This window comes from Daktulosphaira vitifoliae, unplaced genomic scaffold, assembly GCF_025091365.1.
Source record: "Daktulosphaira vitifoliae isolate Bord-2020 unplaced genomic scaffold, ASM2509136v1 Scaffold_3, whole genome shotgun sequence".
Taxonomy (NCBI): Eukaryota; Metazoa; Arthropoda; class Insecta; order Hemiptera; family Phylloxeridae; genus Daktulosphaira; species Daktulosphaira vitifoliae.
This window is the reverse complement of record NW_026099574.1, coordinates 36,622,527-36,645,772: the sequence shown is the minus strand read 5'-3', so window position 1 is coordinate 36,645,772 and position 23,246 is coordinate 36,622,527. Positions and strand designations below refer to the sequence as shown.

General features: G+C 26.9%; 1 protein-coding gene across 1 annotated transcript; it reads left to right on the top strand.

Annotated features, from left to right (window-relative positions):
* The first annotated feature begins 6 nt into the window (after window positions 1-6).
* LOC126900447 (uncharacterized) lies at window positions 7-1,097 on the top strand. Its single transcript, XM_050676158.1, has 4 exons — window positions 7-16; window positions 84-121; window positions 204-270; window positions 789-1,097. Exons 1-4 carry the CDS (start codon window positions 14-16, stop codon window positions 1,047-1,049), a joined length of 369 nt encoding a protein of 122 aa, XP_050532115.1. The 5' UTR covers window positions 7-13; the 3' UTR covers window positions 1,050-1,097.
* Window positions 1,098-23,246: the final 22,149 nt, after the last annotated feature.

Here is a 23,246-nt window from a genome sequence, read left to right as displayed (position 1 = left end):
AATTATTCACAAAATGGTATTGTTGTTAATAATTTCTTAATTATTTCTTGATTATTATAATATTTGAATTTTTTACTTTATAGGTTTTCGAACAAGACAATAGCAACTACGCAATTCTTGGGTAAGTAACAAAAAGTTAAGTTAAGTCTTTAGTTTTCTATAAATATGTTTTTTGATTAAACATTTATTATTGTATATTTTAGTGCTACTCACATTAGACCAAAAAATTACCAAGAAGTTTACCATCCTGTGCAACAAAATTTAAAAAATGTTTGTATACAAATTACATTATTTTATTTATAGCTATAAATATTGAAAGTACATTGTAACCTGAGCATTTTTTAAAAATATTTTAAGTAGATTCTTTCAATACTTTGTGAGGAAATTTAACATAGTTATATTGTAACGTTAAAGTCCATATATGAAACTTCTCTAATAATATTTCTTTTGTTTTTAAATATGATCATGAATTTTTGNTATTTCTTTTGTTTTTAAATATGATCATGAATTTTTGGAGCTTTCTTTTAAATTAATAATCAAGACGTTTTAAAATAGTCTGTAACAATAAGCTCTTAATTAAATTTGTAGCACAAGAGTTTTTTTTTATTATATATCTAAAGTAAGTATTTTAACAACATAAAATTGTTGACAATTATGTTGTTACTTTAAAGTGCCTAAAAGAGTTGTAATATTTTATTTTTTATATTTAATATGTACTTTATATGTAAATATGTATTATATATTAATATTTATTCAATTATTAATATTGATTATGAATTTTTTTTCAGTATAAAGAAAAAGAAAATAGGACATTATTGATGGGTCTCATGCGTACCCAAGGAATGCATATGCCTTTACGTTTAGCAATGGAAAAAAAAGTTTTTGAAAGCGTTGGTCGTCTTCCAATTTTAAAGTCATCACATTTGCATAAAGAAGTATTGAATGATACATTAGATACAATTACTGAACTTGATTATCTTAACCCATCAGAATTTAATGAAACCTTAGTTCCATCATTTGTAGTTATGGATAAAGATTTAAAGTTTTAATTGTATAATTTTTTTAAATTAATTAAATATAATGTATTGTCATTTAAATTTAATGATTTGTATAAATAATATCTAAATATTATTTATACAAAAAAAATATTTTTAACTTTAATGGGTTTGTAACAGTTATTTTCTTATTTAATATATTATATGAAGAAACATTGAGTTCTCCGTGAATTATCTTTGTTCTGGAAACAACAATTATATTGCAGTGAAAACAAAAGTGAACTTGTATGTTCAAGGTAGTTTCTTAAAACAACTGATTTTGTTTTGTTTATTATTACCACTGTTTTGATTGGGTAGGACAAGGAGATGGATGATCACCTCCTTGTATATAATTGCTTTTACCTATTAAGCTATCCTACAACAACTTTTTTAAGTTTTAATGAAATCTTTTAATTAAATTTACACAAAATACTATAAAATAATAATTGGGTGTCACCTTAAAAAAATTTTATATTTTGTCAATTACATAGTTTTTTTAATTTATTATCTAAAGTATATACTTAAATTTACTAACAATCACATCTTAATTCCATTAAATTTTATTATCATTAATGTCCTCATTTATGTACTTTTAAATATCTACATGATATATCTTAATAAAATAGTAAATAATAAACCTAAAAGTCATATTTTTGTTTTAATGCATAGCTAAATAGTTATTAGTTTTACTTTTCTGTGTTTTTAATTGTTTTATTTTATTTTGACAGTGGACACAATCTCTTCACTCCTACTAAATTAATTTTGTTCAACAATACATTAAATAATTACAAAACATATTTAGTTTAAAAAAATCAGTACCATAATTTTTGAAAATCCTACTCCATCTCCATAATAAAAATAAATGTCCTAAAAATTACATTTGTTATAAAAAATCAATATTGATATTTTTAGTTTTCACTGTATATTACAATAACTTTTAGAAATTTATGAATTACTGTGAAATATTTATAGACAATACTTTTTATATATACATTACAGACAGCATATTGCATTTTGAAAGTTTTATAATTAATTAGGCAATATTTGGGTGGGGGGCTTGGAAATCATATGAAAAATTTTGTTAGTAGATATTGTAAAATTTTTTAAATTTATTTCAAATATCTGGCTTAGCATTTCACGATAGCGATTTTAATCACTAATAAATATCAACTATTATCTCAACTCCTTATTGTACTTTCACTATTTTATGTATCTATTGACAAAATACTTATATCTTAGTATGAAGATAAGTATCATTTAAAAATTAAAAAACTTCAATTTTAATCTAAATTTAGTTAAATTTGACAGCTCCAAAAATTGAAAAAAAGAAATCAATTTTAGGAATGTAGAAAAGTAACTCAAAGTTAGGTAGTCGTCGAAAATGGGAGAAATCATAATATTTTTCTTCATTTGAATATTAAATTAACTTATCATTAAAAGGTCGGATTTGTATGAAATTAGTATGAAAAACGTACTAAGGACAAAAAGTTATTTTTAACGTGCTATTTATGAAAATCCAGTGGTAATTTTTAGTACGAGAAGGATTTGAACAATGCCATGCATGTCCAATTTTTTTTCATTAAAATTATTCATAATGTTCCGAAACTTCGTTACCATTACTTAATTAAGCTTCACTTCTTAGAACTATATTTTTTTAATTAAAAGTTAGTATGTACTGGAGTGATTGAGTGTAGCTTTGTTTTAATTTATTGTGCATGTTATTTTTATTATGTTAATATTTTTTACATATAATAATGATCATTAAAGAATATAAATATAAAGTTTCATTATCAACATTGTTTAATAATAACACTAAAATTTCAGTTTTGTCACAGATTATAATATTGTCTGTGACAATATTATGAAGTATAGTCATTTATCATATAGTCTCTGATAGTTATGCGTTTCAAAAATAGATGGCTTTAGTGGTTACTTGCAATGATTATTTCGGTATATCAAACGTATTTAATTTGTTCTTTTTAAAAAACTTATAACTAGTGTTTGTCCCGTAAATTTAAATAATAAAAATAGGTATTCAATACATATTTAATTACATAAAACTAAACCAAAAAAATCTACTTATTACCATTTCAGTGACGTAATAAACAATTTCTTTTAGGTGATTTTAATTTTAAATAATTTTGATGACCTTTATATATAACAAAAATATGTACTCTAATTTTAAAACCTCTCCGAAAATTTATTGAAGATATTCTACTGTTAATTAAGATATTCAAGTTAATAATTATTTAGGTTTAGCAAGAACCCCGGTCTACTGGTGGGTGATCTTAATAGCATGACTAGATACCAAATAGGCACTTTGACTGGTCTACCGACAGGACATGGTTACTTGCTTAAACATCTTTACGCAATGGGGATATCGGAATCACCATCGTGCAGGAAGTGTGGAGTAGAAGAGGAAGGCTCATTTCACATTATGTGCGAATGTGAAGCCTTGTCCACACTAAGATCAAACTACTTGAGTAAACCTTTTCCTGAAAAAGAAGATATAAAAAACCTAAGATCCAGAGCTATACTTAATTTTGCCGGAAAGACAGGACTCTTTGGTCATCCATAGGGTAATTTGATGACCCACGCTTATACAATGATAAGTATAATGTAATAACATTTCGGTGATAACACTTAGATGGGTAAACCGAATCAAGACAATTCGGTATGAGGTGCGAATAATGGACAAACAGGTCTGTGTGCATGGGCAATATGTCTACCTCGATAAGAACTAAAACTAATAATTATTTTAATCAGGAGGTATTTATAGGAGGTAACTAAAAAAAAAATCTTTAATTCAGGTTGTGACCTTCTGTATTCTAATTAATACACTGAAAAAGTTCTTAGTAAAATCAATAAATTGCGTTGTCAATATATTTATTTTATTAGTTGAACCATTTTTTTGTTGATCTTACAAAATATTTGTTAATTTTATCAATTTTTTATTATAACAAAAATAATGGTTAAATTAGCAAATAGTTTATTGGACGCATTTTGATAATGCATTTGTTAATTTTACAGAAGAATTTTTTTCACTGTATAAAATAATTTTTCACAAACATTCTTGTGATGTATAAATAACTGTATACATAACAGTATACATTCTATTAAAGTTAATAACTTTATAACAATTATTTTTTTTTAAGTACGTAAGTATATACAAAGTCTATTAATTTGCAGATTAAAAAAAAAAAAACCTATTCAAAAATCTTTTATGCTTTATGATATACAGTTTTATTATCAAAAACGAAAGTAAGTAATCTACAGGGTTTAACTTCCAGAATATTAACAGATTTTATATTTTTATATTATATTAATAATAATGATTATAAATAAAAAATTATTAATATAGTTTAATTTGAGTCAAGTAGAGAATTTATATTAAAGAAATCGTAATATGTTTTAACAAAACTATTTAACTTCACTCTACTATTTTTAAGTATAATTGAATTATGTCAAATGAAATAATCTACAACGCATGTTAAAATATCAAAAGTGCAACTCTAAAAAATTTATTATTCATAAATTTTGAGGAGTGCACTTTAATTAAAAGTCGTAAATTATGATTTTTAATATTTCAGTATCATTGAACTCGAATTATTATTCTAAACCTAATGACGCAAACTTCATGTGAGAATGTTAAATTAAAATCAATCGAAGTTTAAAAAGAAACATGCAATGAATTTTATATGTCAAGTTAAGACTTTGAAATAAATCATTTGTTTTGAATTGTGCCATAAAATTCTAATAATATATATTATAAATAGATAAAAAAGTATTTCTTCGTCTACTTACCTTAAAAATGTATTCAGGTAATTGAAATATTTTAATTTTAAATTAACCTTTAATTAGATTTAATTTGGCAAATTTCGATTGATTTCTAAGATATAAAAAATTTAGTACTTTTTATAAAGCTAATTAAAATTATTAATGTTATGAATCATAATTTATTTTGTTTCAATGATAGAGATAACGTAACAACTTTAACAATTAAAACTTAAAAATGTACACAATATTTTGTATAGTAGGACTACGAGTTTTGGACACACTATTCTATAGGGAATAATAACATAATGTGCGGATCTGTAGAATGATTCTGGATACTGTCATCATTGACGGGTCCAGTAATTGAACTGGAACCCTCTGACAACTACTGCCACACCAAGCTGTCAATGTTGTGGTATCTTATCTGAAAAAAATCCTTTCCTCGTATCTCATCTCTCTATTGATAGGCATTACCTTTATACTCACTGTGTGTGTGTCATCACTACAGATGTGCTCTTCAGATAAAATTATTCGTCATGTAATTACTTACCATATATGAACACTAAACTTGTATGTATTTATGAAATTGCAATTCACAAAACTACTTAGGTATGTAAATTTACATATAGAAATGTATGAATATTATTATCATGCTCTTAACTATTATAATAAATGTCATCTTAATATCATAGGTACTAACTTGTAAAAATTCAATGTAAGGCTGTTAAATATTTTAATTATCTTATTTCATAACATATAAATTATTTTAAAATAATCTTCGTGGATAGAATATTAAAAAAAAAAATAAATAACTCCTCTAAAATAGCATATTAGTCTAAAAAACTACCATAATTAAATTAAATAATTTTAAATTCTGATAATAAATATATCATTTTTTTTCAATTCTTATGGCAAATAGTGTAAAAATCTTACTTTTAACATTACAATAAGTTTAGTTTAAAATTTATTCTGGTGATTTTAATTTAATTAATGTGTTGATTACCAATATTTTTTCTGTAAAATAAAAATGTTTGTTTAATTTGTTGATTACGCTAAATCAAACATTTGCGTGTCAATTTCATTTATGGAATTTAAAATCAAAAGTACTTTGTCGGTATTATTTGATTTATAACAATTTTTTAGATTAAGACATTAATATGATTCGGAGGACTTCAACAGCCGTCTGCACGTTAAGCAGTATAACACTGACGTGACACTTAACGCGTATCATTGAAGTACTGAAATACAAAGGGCATTCTGATCACGGCAATTTTCCAAACACAACATTTGTATTGTAATCCCACTTTGTAAGTGCGCGTTACCAATGATATTAACACATCATGCAGAAATGGCAGATAAGATCATCTTTTTGTACGGCAACACGCTCTGCTCCCATGCGTAGGGGTCGTCCCAATGTGTGTCGGATGAAATGCTCACTACTATCGAACGGCCACGTGACCGCCGCAACTATAATACTTAAACTCAATTACAGTTTTGAACGCCGGTTACTTTTTCCTACTGTTATTTTCCATCCGTATCGTTTGATCGCATGTTTTATTAAAAAATACAAGTCCCGTCGCAAGTAGTGTTGTATAATGTGGAAATGTATTAAATACATAAAAAATTTACTTTATCGATATTTTTGAATCTATGAGATATGAACGGCGTTGAGTATTTGTCATTTATTGCATAGTGTTGTAAACGCCGTCGTATGGAATCGACTTGTGTTCATGTAAAATAAATATACTAATTTTGTGACTATTATCATTTAGTTTTCAAAATAAAATATCGATTGGTTTATATACACTAAATGAAATAATTAGACATTATTAAATTTTCCAAATCTATTCTACAATAATTTCATAATACATTTTCGATACAGCTAACAATATCTTATTGGGGTAATAATGTGTTACAAACCTTATTCAAAATTGAACAGAAATTATATTTTCTGAACGTTATTTTGCCGTAGGTAATGAAAAGTTGTACAATTGGTGACGTTATAGTTATGAAAATATTACGAAATCATAATTTTTTTGTACTCATTTTAATAAGAAGGTGTTGAAGCATAAAAATGTTAATTTTAATAATAGTTTATCATCTTGACGCAAAATGTTTAAAACACGAAGAGGATTTGTCATTTAACTTTATATTACAGTTACTTTTTTAATATATGTGTATAAAATATATAGAGTGATCGGTTTATCATAAACCACTAGACAACTCTCAAAATAAATATAACGTCGAACAAATTGTTTTGATTTCCTTTTATTGGCATATATTTATTGATTTATCAGCTAATATTTTCTATTTAAGATCTTCCCTTATAACTTAAAGGAACGTTAACTTTTTTTTTTTAAATGGCAATATACATAATTATTAGGTAAATAAAATATAAAATAATTTAATTAAGAAAATGACTGGTCGATAACAATTTTTGCAAATTATTTGTGATAAAAATAGCAGCACTCACTTCCAGTCATTAATTTAAATTTTTTATAAAATAAAGTTGACACCCCTTTAAGTTATAAGGGATGATTCTAAAAAGTAATTTTTAGATGATAAATCAAGAGGAATATATGCAACTAAAAAAAAATCAAACATTTTTGTTTTCCAATATTGTATTTATATTGCGAGCAATTGGTTTGTTTATGATAAACCGATCACATGTACACTATTCTGTAATAATTTTTATTGTATTGAAGAAACTTAAATCATAAAAGTACAGATGTCGTTCAAGAAAGTGGTGTAATTATTACAATTGAAAAATAAAACGATTTTTGTCAAAGAATTAAGAAAAAAAACGATCTTGTCTGTATGTCCGTACACATTGTTACAGTGATTTCCAATTTAAAAATATTGAAGGAGGGAGAAACGGGAAAAAACTTTCCTGGAAAATCCGTATTTATTTATTTCTTTGCGGCGTTACCGAATAAAAAAAATGTTTAAAAAATAAAGGGCGACCGGAAGACGAACGATTGAGAAAAGAGTGTGAAAAAAATTGTAACACCCGATTGTTCGTCCCTTTCTTTTCTGTTAATAATAATAATGCGATAAAAAAATTCAAAGCTAATACGAAATTATAAAGTCCCCTTTACTTGTGCCGTCCGCGACGTGTGTGCTCACTGGACCATTATTTCCGTGTGTAATCCGCCGTGAAAACAGACACGGGGCTTTCGTTTCTGCGACGGCATCAAAAACCGCCCCTGGTTTCCCTCCCCTGTCCGTTTCTTATATTACGCTGAATTCTATGTACGAAATATTATAATATTCGTAATAATAATAACACTAACAATGCTCGTAGGTCTTGTGGAAGTTGAACAGTGAGAACGGCAAGGAAAATCCTGTGTACAGTTTTCCCGCGCTGTTTTTACATGAGTTTAAAGACATAAAATTTTATAACAATATCGAATACATGGCGAGTAGTGACGTTGAAATTGCAAAATTAAATTTTATTAATTTTGAGCCAGACATGTCTCTAACGAATGGTAAATATGAAAGTCAAATCGAATTACCACAAGAGAAACGACACGAAGCCGCCGTACTTTTTTCTATGGAAATGTTTATTTAAAAGTACAACCCAACCGATTTGACAGCAAACACTTGAAAGGTATTTGCAAAACCACAACGTCAAGGGCGTAAAAAATAGTTGTATAGATACAATTTTACAAACATGCGTGTGCTGCGTATACTTTTTTAGTGCCTAATATTATAAACTATTTCACTAAAAAGTCACACTGAGCAACGTCGTAATTAGTAAAAAAATATCAATAATTAACTATAATTTTAGTTTATAAGAAAAAAAATTGTATTATGAAAAATATTTAACGAGGACTATTAAAACTCGTTATTTGTTATTTACACAACTCTTCAAATAAACAACTTCATTTACTTCAACTTTAATGACCTTTAACTCTAGTAAAAAAATTACCACAAATAGAAATGAATTTAAATAAATGTTAAACATTTGTTCATTAATTTATTAAAATAACAAATTTGGCGTCTACTATTAACATACTAACAGCAGTTTTAATCTAACATCGGTATTAACAATTTAATGACTGACTTTATGGAATTTTAATTTCAAGGATACATATGTAGACTTTACATGCATCGTTCTCCTTTAGATGTTCACCAACCCGGAACTAATATTTTCAAAGGGATATTACAATTAGATAATATGAACATTTAATATAATACATTTTTTGAAATATATCTTAGAAAAATATTTACAATATTTCAAGAAGTTCTTGAACATGATTTTAGCTTTTATCGGACAATATAAATAATAATTGATTTATTATTTATGGTATAGAGTTCAAATATTCAGTTGTATTGCATTATTAAAACTATTTCTAAACATCTTGTTATTTTTTCTAGCCTTTATCTCAGCTTTTTGAAATCGATCACCCTTATCTTAAACTTCCACTTGACACGATATCACAGATAATCATCCGTCTTCATATCGCATTCAATAACATCACTCCATCTCTTCTTTGGTCTTCCTCTATCTCTTCTATCTTTTTTACCATATAAGAGTGTTGGCTTGGCTTTAAGTGGCAACATACGTTTTAACTAGATTTTAAGCCTCAGTCCTCATTTTTATTTTTTAACCCAAATGTTTTTTTTTTTTTTTTAGAGAATTTTCGATATTATTGTTATTATGGGCTATCAAATAATTAGAAGATATTTATACTTCTAATAATTTTCAAGTTTGATTAAATATACTTAAATAAATTATTTAATTGTATTTGCATGTTTTTTTTACTACTTTGTATAAAAGATCAAAGTATCAAATTTTGTTTTGAATTGTATATAATATAAATATGAAATTTCATTGTGCATGTTTCATAGGTCAAGGTCATAAGCGCATACTTTTCATGCTTTTTTGGGAGTCTATTTTTGTAAGTTTTTGAAAACATTTACTTTTATAATGAAATTTCATTTTAATTTAATTAATTTATATATTTACGTATAATAAGTATAAAAATTAATTTCTTCTACATTAAAAAACATTAGTAATAGATGAAAATGTTTAAAAACAAAAAAAAGAAGACTACGTTAATAATAGCTCTGACTTTAGCAGAGATTGTGAAATGACCCCTGCAAAAAGTTTTCTGAATAACTCCTTCTCATTTTATATTTTTATAAAAATAAATTATATTATATGATCTTCACACAAAAAATTTAACTTTTCGTTTTAAAAATGTCACCTGTGACATAAATTAAATTAATGAAAGGTTTTTAGGTACTAGATTATTGATATTTGCCGATAAATGTCAATATTTAAGATAAATTTTTACTGTAAGTTAAAAAAACACTAAATAACTAATTTTAACTTAAAGTATAACATTCATTTAACTTTTATGTAATTATTTGTTATAAGTATAATTGTGCAAATACATACAAGAGGAATATAGGAGACAAGAAACTCTCTTGGCTAATAAGAAAACTTACACTATATAAGTAAAATAAAATTATTTCAGATAACTCATATCACTCTGTCAGACATATTAAGTTTTACCTTTTAAAATTATTTTTAGCGTAAGTAAATTTTTAAAATTTTAAATGACAAGTTTGAAAAATATCATTCTATGCTAGTCTAACAACAGTACAAGTTGTTAAATACTATTAGTGGTAAAGGTATTATTTAATAAAAATTAAAAAAATTTTATGATTATTAAATATACACGGTATACATATTATATTATATTATATTCACTATTATATTCAGTGGGGTTTTGTCCGATTCACCAGGCCTGATAGAAAATCACAATATTTTGTAGGTATAACAAAGAGTAGTTTTAATCATATTCGGATGAAGTTTGCATAATAAGTGTTAGTGTACTCGCAGAGGGGGTGTAAGTGCGTATGTGTATGTGTAAATATTATAATTCCGGGGTAGGGCTCGTATTGAGTGTTTAGTATAATTGTGTGTCAAGAGATGAGAAGACTCTGTGAGTTTTGTAACAACGTCAAAATGTTAAAACTCCCTCGCGTACCGCCACTTCCGCTTGGCTGATCGGAAAACATTAAGCCAATAATGTTTTCTCTGTTTCCCATCTTTGTCGACCCGCTGCATATGTGACTCGTACAGAAACGCCAGTGTGTTTTCTTACTAAACATTTGGGAACGACAACGTCAGATAAAGGAGATCCGTGTGTCGCGAAATAACAATTATATTATTATCACGAAAGGTGCTTAACGCTTGGAATACACAGAAGTATACAGCCGAGTCTGCAAACAAATCGGCTTTAAGAAATGTACGCACATCTACACACACTTGCACGTACACTTCCAAATTAGTCGTCGACGTTACTTATGTATATGTAGAAATGTGTGTATGTAAGTATAACACGCCATACGTTTATTTTCTCGCTTGGCCAAATAATTTCAGAAAAGCTCCCCGAGAATTATAACATTATATTTACTTCACCGGTCGCAGTCGCTCGGATGTACACAGTTGTATTTTTGGCTGGATGTAACTTAAGTGTGTAATAGACGTTTGGTAAAATAATCCTCAATTTATTAAATATTCTATGTTAACCGAATGATTAACTTAGAGGCAATGTAATCGATGTTTTAAACGCTTTCATTTTTCATTGGAAAATAATTAAAATATTCACAACAATAGATAAAACCCTTAAGCTTATAGCGTTTTCGTGAAAACGCGTCAATAATTCTATTAAATGAAACACAATCCTATTAAAAATGTATGCGATATTCACATAATAAGTGTGAATAGAGGGGGGGAATATAGGCATGAAAATTGGCTACTTTTATTGAAAATTATTATATCGCGCTTCTTTTTTAAAAAAAATTATGTTTCTTTCAATTGTTCATTAACACATGTTTACTAACATTCAATAGTTTGATAGTAAAAATGTACTAAACAACTGCATCTGTGATTCTTCGTATGAATAATACAATAAAATTTAATAGTATTTTTTGCTTTATACCTACAAGTATATTCATTGAGAGTTTTAATACTGACAGTGGTGTAGATATGAGATAAGTTCCCTTTTCATTATGATCGTATCTTTAGTTTGGATTTATAAGGGTTAAAAACGCTTAATGTGAACTTCACCCCTTGTTACAAAATCAAATATAATTGCATTTGTATACACTTCTATTTTGTGACAACAGTAAATACACCATAGGGAGAACTTGATTGTTTAGTTAAAGACCAGAACTTTATTAAACGCACTATAAATATCTTCAATATATTATTTGAATCTAATGATACAATCAAATAGAAATTAATTGAACATCTGTAAATAAATTAGCTAATATTATATAAATTCTATACCTTAAATAAAAATAATAATCATAGTTATAAGTGTTCTTCGATTATACTTACCAATATTTTTTTTTTTATGAAATTTTATCAAAGTTTTGCAATTTTTCACACATCTTATATTAGGAGTAATTGTTTATTATAAATTTAATTAAATTACTATTATATGAGTTGATATAATTATTATCATTATATTAGTGTTATAAATCATCCCTAGAAATGTAATTTAGAATTCTAACTAGGTTGAAAATAACCAATTAAAAATTTCAAATACTGAATAAAGTTCGAGTGCTGTTTATATTACATATAATGACTAACTTTTACGGAAAATAAAATCTATTCATTACATTGTATATCACTTTAGATTAGGAAGGTTATAATTTTCGCTGTAAATTATCCTGAATAAACCCAATAAAGCCAAATATAACGAGGGGTCAAACAAGAATGGTCACAGTTCAATCTTCAAAAGAAATAAAAATACTTTTGTAGTAAATTTGTTAGAAATATATGAAAATAACCGTAATATATATGTATATATAACAAAATGATTTTAAGCCAAATTCATTGATTTTTAAGAGCTTAAAAAAAAATTTCACACATTTAAAATACATTCACCGATATAAATAAAATGTTATATTTAAATAAAAATACCATTTTTGATATGTGCAGTTTTTTTACATTGAACAAAAATTTAAAAAAATTATTTCATAAAATAATAATTTTTATTAAATAATTTTATTTAATAACTAACAATATCCCTTTTATTAAAAAAAAAAAAATTTAATTATTATGTATAAATACATAAATTTAATTAAGAAAAATTCAATTTTAATTTTTAAAAGAAATAATTGAAGTGGAATATACATATCCGTTTTAACCGATAATTTTTTTTACTTTAATTAAAATGTTCGTATAAAGGAGAGACTACGGTGATGGAGTCACTTATTCACGTAAATGTTATGTGAATAAAATCTACATTCAATATGAAGTTGAACTCATTTTAAATTTTTGCCAATTTCTCCATCATAAGTCGATAAAAACGGCCTTAAAAATTTGAACTAATTTAAATTGCACATTTTATCATGTTAGAAGGACATTGTACGATTACAGGATTGAGAATGCTTAACTAGCGCTGAGGACAATGAATTGAACTGTTTATCCTCATCGTTTACACACACATTTTTTTGAAAATGTTTAGAAATACTCCGAGCTTCAAACTTAATATTTAATATAGTATGTTAAATTAAATCTTATGTGTTACATGGAATAAATTAAAAAACATACTATTTTTGTGATCAAATTTTATATTTCATATTTCAAATTGCTATAACTTTTTGAAAAATGCATGGATTAATGCAACTTTTTTATAATTACTTCATACACATTCTTTTCATTCGATATACTTTTTTAAAAATCAGATAATTTCCCCTTAACAGGAAAGGTTTAAACATGAGGCATACGTACAAAAAGTAGACAATTTTCAACATAATTTTTATAAATATTCCGAAAATATTGCGTTCGTTAAACGTATGTGAAATTAAAGCTTATGTTACGTACTTTAAGTTAATATCAGCTTTTGATTCATTATTTCTAAAGACTAGTCAAAATAAAGTAATGACTGACTAGATATGAGGAACGAGTGCTGTTATTTTTATCATTAGACATAAGTCAGCCTCGGTCCTCCTCATGTCTTGGTAAAAATATTTAAAATATAGAGTGGAGGTTGAATTGGATTATTATATTTTTATTATTCTGCATTTCAAAAGATGTTATTGACCAGTCATTTTCTTAATTAGATCTTCTTCATCTATTTTCTCGCCTTTATCTGAACTACTTAGAGACGACTACCCTTATCCTAAACTTTCATTTGTCACAATCTCCTACATCATCTACGCACACATTAGTCTTCCTCATATCACATTCAATGACATCTCTCCGTTTCTTTTTTAGTCGTCCTCTACCTCTTCTTCCTTCAACATTCATTTCCATAACTGTTCTCACAGCTTCCAATTCCTCTCTCTTCATAACATAACCAAACCATCAAGTCCATTTTCTCTCACCTTATCGACAATCGACGCTACACCTATACTCCCTCTTATATCTTCTTTAGTCGCTCCATTCATCCATCTAAGCATTCTCATCTCTGCTACACTCATTCTTTGTTCTATTTTCTTGTCAACCGTTCAACACTTTGAACCATGCACATAGCTGGTTTCACTACAGTCTTATAGAACTTACCGTTCAGCCTCATTGGCATTCTCTTATCGCATAACACTCCAGACATTTCTCTCCACTTCACCCGCCCGCATTTAATCCTCTGTCTTACATTCTCGTCAATACCACTGTTCTTTTGTACAACTGATCGTAAATACTTAAAACTTTCCGCTTATCCTATCACGTCCTTGTTTATTGTCACTGATCTCTTCATTTCACCTACCTCGTGTTGTCCTTAGTCAAACTCGTACTCTATAACTCTGTCTTATTCTTACTTATTCATAATCCCTTTCCTTCAAGAGCTGATCTCCACGCCTCTAGCCTTTGATTAATTTTCTTCTTTTAATACTATATCGAACATCATGCGGCATGGTACCTTTCCATGTATTTCTCTAGTAATTTCATCTATCACTAAAGAAAATAAGTAAAAACTTAGAGTAGAACTTTAATGCATTTCTACTTTTACGCAATAATCTTCTGTTTTTCCGACCACACTTTTAAAATTGCCATCGTTCAAATCCTCTATAATAGAGGATTTGAATACATAAATTTAATATTTATGTACCTTTTTGGTGCTCTTTTTTTTTATTAAAACCCACTTTAAAATCTTTCTCGGTACTCAATCATACGCTTTCTTCAAATCTATAAATACCATATATAGCTTTTTTTCCTCTTTACTATACTTTTCTATTAGTTGTCTTACACAAAGACAACATTACACATTTTCTTAATAGATCATTTTTTACTTTATTAGCTTGTTAAAAATATCAATTTCATACTGAATTCTATTTTATAATATGTATTTATGTGTTGTACGTATAAACTATTAAACTTGTAATTAAGGAAATAGGAGTTGATGTTGCTTTTGGAATAATTTAACAATTCCGTCCAAAAATTAAACACAATCTACAGATTTTCATTGAAGCGTTTTTTATGATAGTGATTTGTGAGATGATTACTTGTCCCAACAATTTTACATCACTACTATGCTAGGTTTTTTAAATTTTGAAACATATGTTTTATAGTATTTTATTTACATACTTCGCCAGTCTATTCCATGGGCGTATTCTTATCATAATATGATTTTGATTTAGAACAATTCATCTAATTCACTAGAAAAATGTGTTGTAATAACTTATTAAAATTTAATATGAATTAAATTATAACATTTATTTTATATTAAAGTCTTAATTTGAGATCCAATTTCAAATCCATTATTATCTAAGACTTACAAGTTCAAAAATTCATTAGGGGTCGCGGCAAAGTTGTTAATAATTAACATATAATTAATGATAATCATTACATTCATATTTTTTATAATTTCATGTGAATATTATTTAAAAGTTAATTTTTTGTTTTATTCTACAAATATTGTACTTCATAGTTATGTTTATTGTCTTCTCAATAAACATATATTTGTATTATTGAAACTAATCTGTAAATAGTAGTATTATGTTGTGCTATGTATTAAGCTAGCCTTGTAAAATGGACTTGTTCGTTTATAATAATAATTCTTTGTGCGTAAAAAATGCTTTTATTTTATATTGTGCAAAATGAATTTATGTAATATAACAAATTGTTCATGTTTATTAAATTTGATTGAGGCGATTTAAATGTATACAGCTTGCTGAAGTCCATTTTTATGATTTATGCCTTCCCCCTAAAATCTTACAACTGTATATTGTTGTTCCGATTTAAACAGTTATGATCAATAGTACCGGTTACCAAANTTCCGATTTAAACAATTATGATCAATAGTACCGGTTACGAGCAAAAGGGTCTTTACATGAGAAAATATAATAAAAAATGCCAATAAATATGTTAGTTGATTGACAGCCATTCGAAGGTCACCTGTGGTAACGCGTAAATGAAATATAATATAATATCGGCCGCATATGTGAATAATATTACAAAACTCAAACCACACAAACACCACAACAATAGTAATATTATAATCACTTGTCATACATTCAATAGGTTATATTATTTATAATTTGATTAGGAAACGACAATACTTAGATCGTTATTTTATTTTTAAATGCATATGATTACAGCATGAAAAATTCGATTATCCAATTTATATCGTATGCAATTTATATGCTATTTAATATATTTATTTTTAATATTATTATTTATCATGCTTCCTTGCTAAAATGTGTACAGTTACTGCAGTTTTAGCATCTAACATTTTACGTTCATAACCATAGGACAAAACTACTTTAGAAGATGTGAACGATTAAGAAATACGATAATTTGTTTGTAGCAAAAATATGTTCTTGTTTAAAATAACTATTGTGCATATTGAAAAATATAACCAAAAGCACTAAATTATTTAGTAAAATTTGAATTATAAAATTTTCTGCTATATCATTGCTATTATAATTACTGAAAGACTGAGAAAATGTATGCATAATAATATAATTCAAAAAACTTTTGTTCCATATTTTACCCAATAAACCTTGGTATAAAAAAGTTGTAATACGATTTTTTTCGATAAATGTTTCATTTTATTTTTTATAAACATATTGAAAAATATCTAAGTAAAAAATAATTATTAAGGGAGTTGTGAAAAATTCAAAGGTTTTAAGTTCTGAACACTTTGTTTTCAGTAATAAAAGCTTCATCACTCATTATTATAATCTGTGTCAACATTATTTTTTAAATGACAACATACATATATAACTAGCCTATTAAATAGAAAATTATGAAATTAAGAAAATTACTGGTCAATAAAAACCTTTGAATCAGTACTTCGGAATGATAAAAATAAAATAACATACCTCAACGTCCAATCTATATTTTAAATATTTTTATCTATGTTTGAGGAGAACTGAGGCCGAGCTATATCTAGTGATAAAAATAGCAGCATTTGAGCCTCACCTATAGTTACTTTATATTCACTAGTCGTGTTTTTAATTAAATAAATATTTTATTTTATAGGTTAGCTATATATGTATGCTGCCATAAAAAAATAAAGTTGAGACTTATAAAGTATAGGCGTTACTTTAACAATAAATAAATAAATAAATAAGAGATGAACCAAAAAATTATTTTACAATTGATTATTCAAAAAGTATAAGTAAATATTTATATATGATTCCAAAATTATTATTTTCGAGCTATAATGTGATATATAACGAAAATAAAGGTGTATTTACTTTTATTTGTGTATCAGAAACTCGATAAAGTAGCAGAAAACATTATAAGTGTAAATAAATTATATTTCATCATCAACTATAATTTTGTAAGATGATACAAAGTTTTTTCCGTATCTTATAAATTACTGTTATCATATAACCTAAAAAGTATATATTACATTACAATAAGTGAAATGTACATTCAATGTAAAAAGTGGATTAAAAAATGATCAGAAAATAATATATTTTCTTGCAATTGCAAATTTTAAAAAATACAACAAAAAGAAAAAACCCAGTCGCGTTTCTCTTTATTATAGTATTTGTATGTAATATTTTTTTCGATACTGTATTTAAATTACACAATCGGCTTAACAAATAAAATCTTCTACCTACCTTTTTACTGCAGTCTACAATAGATCCATATACTCATCATTATATAACAATCGAGGTATCTAAATAGCCGACTACTTTTTTTAAATACTATTGTTCTTTTATTTATAGCATAAAAAGCAAATTTTACATGCGCCTTACAATACATAAAATTTGTTAACTTATGTTCACCTTTTAAGTACCCATTAACAAAAAAGGTATTAAGGGAGTTCATTTTTTATTCGGTAAGTAGCTTACTTGTATATTTCTTGTATTTTTTTTATATTGTAGCAAAACTAATTTCACATAAAAATTGAAGTTTACAATCCTACAACAACAATAGGATATTTATACTTCTTATAGACGTTTTTAAGATTTNACATAAAATTGAAGTTTACAATCCTACAACAACAATAGGATATTTATACTTCTTATAGACGTTTTTAAGATTTTGTGGAAAATTTTCACGTAATTATTATTATTATACATATATTATTAAAATGTTTATAATAGATATTTAATTTGAATTGATTTGGAAATAAGAAATGTTCTCAACTAGTGTAATTCTACAATTGCATAACTAAATAATTTTTATAAGTACTTATGACTTGCAGAAACATTGTAATCTAGAATTATTTCAAATTAGTAAAGCGTAAAACTGTATACATATATAAAAATTATAAAAAAGTGCATAGAAAAATAAACTAGCCCCATAACAAATTTGTGGTTAAGATTCTATAGTAACCGTAAAAACGACTGAAAATAAAACGATCAATGAGAAATCGAATAGAAAAATTACAGCTAAATTAAACTTATTGGTTTTTGAGTCACTTAATTGAAAAAATATATATAACAAGTTATTAATAAGTTGAAATTATTTTTTATGGATAGGTTCAGGATCTGTCCCGGATAAAAATGTTATAATCTTTTTAACTATTAAAGACATTTTTTTGTTTTTCTTGTATTATGGATAAAACTATCTAAAAATGCAAAAATGATATTTTTTATGCACGCAAGCAGTACTAAAGAAAATTTATTTCAATACTATTCTAAATCCTATCAAATTCACATCAATATAAATCAATGACAAAAATTTTTTTTTTTTATTGCTTAACAAAATAATGTGGTTTTTCCGTTATTTATATTTTAAAACTGAGGTATTTTTTTATTGTAGTAATTTTTGTCATTAGTCAGTTTTTCCTTAACATTTTATCATAGTTTTAATGGACGTTTTGTCATAGTTGTTTTTCCCATTGTCCGTTTTATTCGCCAATCAGATTTTATATAACTAAAACTTATATAACTAAATCTTTCGTTTTTTTGAAATGTGCGTCTATAATTGTTGATAAAACGCTTCGAAAATCATAATAAATTAGGCACAACGGAACATTTTGGTCAGAAAAATGGGTGGAGTCATTGACCCTCTAAGACACTTTGAATGAACGTTAGTTATTTTTTATCAAAGAGATTTTTGTTCGTNACACTTTGAATGAAGGTTTAAAGAACGTTAGTTATTTTTTATCAAAGAGATTTTTGTTCGTTTTATTCTTAAATTCTTCACGAGTCCAAAAAACCCTCTAACATGCGCAATAATTATTGTTTGTGATCAGCACTCGTCGACTGAAAGACATGTGTTTTTTTTTTATGATTATTATTATTATTGTATAAAGTAATTTTTTTTGCTCATAAACTCAAACAGACTATACTCAGTGGGCGTAAAAAATAAAATAGTGAAGAGATACTTCGTATGAAAAGAATTCTTTAAGATGCCTATTATCGACGCAAAAGGAGAGGAGAAAATATTATTTACAAGTATTTTTATATGCGGCGTCCAGCAGAGCAACATTCGCCATCTATTGTATAACTAGTGAGGGTGTAGACAATTTGTCTCCAGTGCAAGCCATTGATACACCTATACGTGTATACTAAGAGAAGAAGTTCATAACAAAAATGCCTAAATAACAAGAATAAGTAAAAAATTTATTTCGAGACGTTGTCCGTGCTACTGATGATTTATGGTCACGGTATATAATTTTGTATAAGCGTTTAAATAGTCATGTAACAAAATCGCAAAACATATTATTTCGGTTAAATCAAGAAAAGTTGCTCACCATATTTAATATTAAAACGTTATCACATTACATTAAAGATTCAGAAATAATCTTGTAATTCATTAGTTGTAGATCGTTTAAAGACATACATTAACTTATGAAATAAAACTTCAAAGAATTAAATTTTTAAGTACTACAACACTTCTGTTCCCCAAGGTGTATTTTGAAAATCATCTTAGGAATTTTTTTTGTAGGTAAGAATCGTCTATGAGAAAGTAAAATAAAATAAATGTTCAGTTTGTTCTTATTGTTCATTCTTCATACGAGTACTGAGAACGCTGCCCATTAGTTAAATGAAGTTTTAATTTTTTACCGTTATACCAAACTTTAAATACTCTTGCATACAATAATCGGGTGCTTAAAATCTTGTCTCCGCACTTTAATAATAATATTATTATTGTNTAAAATCTTGTCTCGCACTGTAATAATAATATTATTATTGTTTTTACTTTCAATACTTAAGCGTCCATTGTTCGTGTGGAGTGGTACTAAACTATTAGCAATAAAAATACTACCGTTTGGTTATCAATACGAAAACGCCCCTGGAGAGGACCGAGGAAAAAAAATTAGTCGAAAAGTCAATTGTTTACCGAATGCAAACAACAATCGTCGCGTAAATCGTATTTGGACGTGAGAAGTCTTGCTAACGTGCAATTATTGTAACCGAAGCCTGAATTAGGCGGACTAAAAAAACATCCAGACAATAATATAATAATCATTTCGTCGAGAAAAAATACTATCGCAAATCTGTCGTGCTGATGTGAACTGCAATGGAATGAACCGCCTGTAGACACGATCGGTACAAAAGGCCTTTTCTTTTGCACGGCAAGCTCCTGCTGTACATGCCACACGCACAAAGGGTCCGAGTGCGCTTTGTCAAAATCCAATAGGCGAAGACAAAATGTTTACTTCATCACATGTCCCATCGTTATGTGTTAACTGTTCTAAAATCTCTGCAATTAACAGCATTTATTAGAACAATAAATAACGCGACAAATGGTTAGAAATCACACGATTATTTTGCATTGTTTAAATTAATATTGTAAATAAATTCTTTTTACTGTTAGTACGAAATTTAAAGTTTTTTTACTAAATCAGTTCATTTAAAGAGAGAACATGTAAAATTTTCTTTGTACCAACATTTTGTTTTTCAGAAAACAACAACTTTTTGAGAGATTATCGTTTTCGCCAAACCAGAATATGGTCAGTTTTTTGTTTCAATTTTCTTACTGACTATCTACTAAAAATTTCAAAAACCATTTAGCTTTATCATTGGGTCACCACGTGGTAGTGGCGGTTTTAGCGTTCGGTCAGAGTAGGCAGCTGCCTGTATCAAAATTTTGGCATTTATTTTTGCCCCCTTAACCACCTCTTAAATACGACCTGCGTCACGTCTTTTTAAATAATTACACATTTTATCGCATAGGTGTACCTTTATAAATAAAATATAACGTTATACCCGAGGTAAATAAATTATGATAGATAATTGTAAGCAATAACATATTTTTGTAATATGTCGGCTAATTTTAATTTCATTACATTTATCAATTGTGCCTCTTTTATTTTTTTGAAACTGAGGATTTTAATTTTATTCCGTAAGCTTTTTGAGGCTGTATTGTCACAACTACATATTTTAATGTAATTATGAAATTGAATATTTTCTATTGAAATTTTAAAAAATATAGTAATTGAAGGATACGCCTTATAAAATGATCTATTAAAATGTGAGCGAAACGATTCACAATTATTTGTTGTTCAAACAATGGCAACATTTTTGGAGGATATTTTTTTTCCTTGGGAGTAAAATTGTTAATTGAATTATTTTGGCAAATATCGGTTTAGCGGAAACTATTAACGTCTAGCTTTTTAACATAAAAAAAATAGTAAAAATTACCAATAAAAATATATATTATAGTTTTACTATATATTTACAGCCTCTTTGGGTTTAATTATTATATTTGTCATTCTATTATACCTAAAAATAAAACATTATTAATGATATTTCTAAGTTCTAGGTCATTTCAAATGGTGTAATACATTTTTAAGTAAAGGTATTTTAATTTATGTGAAAGAAAGTTGCTTTTTTATTAAACTAAACAATTTCAATTAAAAAAAACATAATCAACTAAATGATTATTCTCAATTATAAAAAAAAACCATATATTTTTATAAAAAATCATTATTTTTCATATAAATGCACAGGACACTTATGATCATGTGATAAACGGCACTTAGAATGTGTATTATCTAAGAAACTAATATTTCATCAATAAATAAATATTTTTGGTTATTAAAATATGAACAAAATTGAAACATTAATTAGGAATAATGTGCTTTTTATTTATTTTTTTGGCACTTGGAATGTTTGACATTTTCACTCTTCATTTATATCAAGTATGCCTAATTTAGATTTTGTAGGAAGATTTTTATACTTTTATTCTTAATCTTTTTAATTATTCTCAAAAATAGTTTGTAATTTCCCTCCATAAAAACGGTATAGTAGGCTTATGATACCGCGATAATATTTTCAACTTCAAAGGAGAAAAAAAAATTGTTTTAACTTTTAAAACTGTAAAGGTAAAAAACTTGCTGTGTCGGTGCTTTGCAAAAGATTTAATCTCTCACATATTCCGCTGTTAGGTTTAGCGATCATAAAACTTTTTATTTTAATCTTTTTGCGTAATATATTTTGTTTGTTTTTAAATTGAAATTCTTGCCCTTGTCTTTGTTCTCACAAGCCGCCACTTTTTATCAACGTAACTTATCAGTTACTGGTCTGTACAGTTAAGCAAAGCTGACCATAATTCGCAAAAATCCGTCACTGTTTATTAGTTAGTTTACGGTAAATAAGTGCGACAAACGATGTTCGAGCCGTTTACCGCACAAGCAACGCCCAGTAATGCCCACCGATTTTGGAACCCTTAATTAAACTCACGGACCCCGGCAGGGTATTCCCATGAACCCCTATTGTTATGGCGCAGGTATTATTATTATAATATACACAGTAGTGATATTCCCTGGTACACAGAAAATATACACCGCGTAATCGCGGCAGATAACATCAAATCCGGTATCGACACGACCCCTTTGACTTCGAACACAGCTTGATACACAAGCCATTATCTTTGTTTTCGATTTTTTTCATTGGCATTACATAATGACGCCGGGAACTCGGTTCTTTATACTGTGTGCACGTACATGCGTGTAGAGTTCTGAGAAACATATGTAGATCACATTGTTTGCCTGGATGCATAAACAAACTACCTAAGAACCGTGAGTTCAGGCCGTGTACAGACTGAATACACAACTG

Bases quoted from the DNA above. Each gene is read 5' to 3' on its own strand.
- LOC126900447 (XM_050676158.1), top strand. The intron at 122-203 runs GTAAGTAACAAA...TGTATATTTTAG, and splicing joins AGCAACTACGCAATTCTTGG to TGCTACTCACATTAGACCAA. The intron at 271-788 runs GTTTGTATACAA...ATTTTTTTTCAG, and splicing joins TGCAACAAAATTTAAAAAAT to TATAAAGAAAAAGAAAATAG.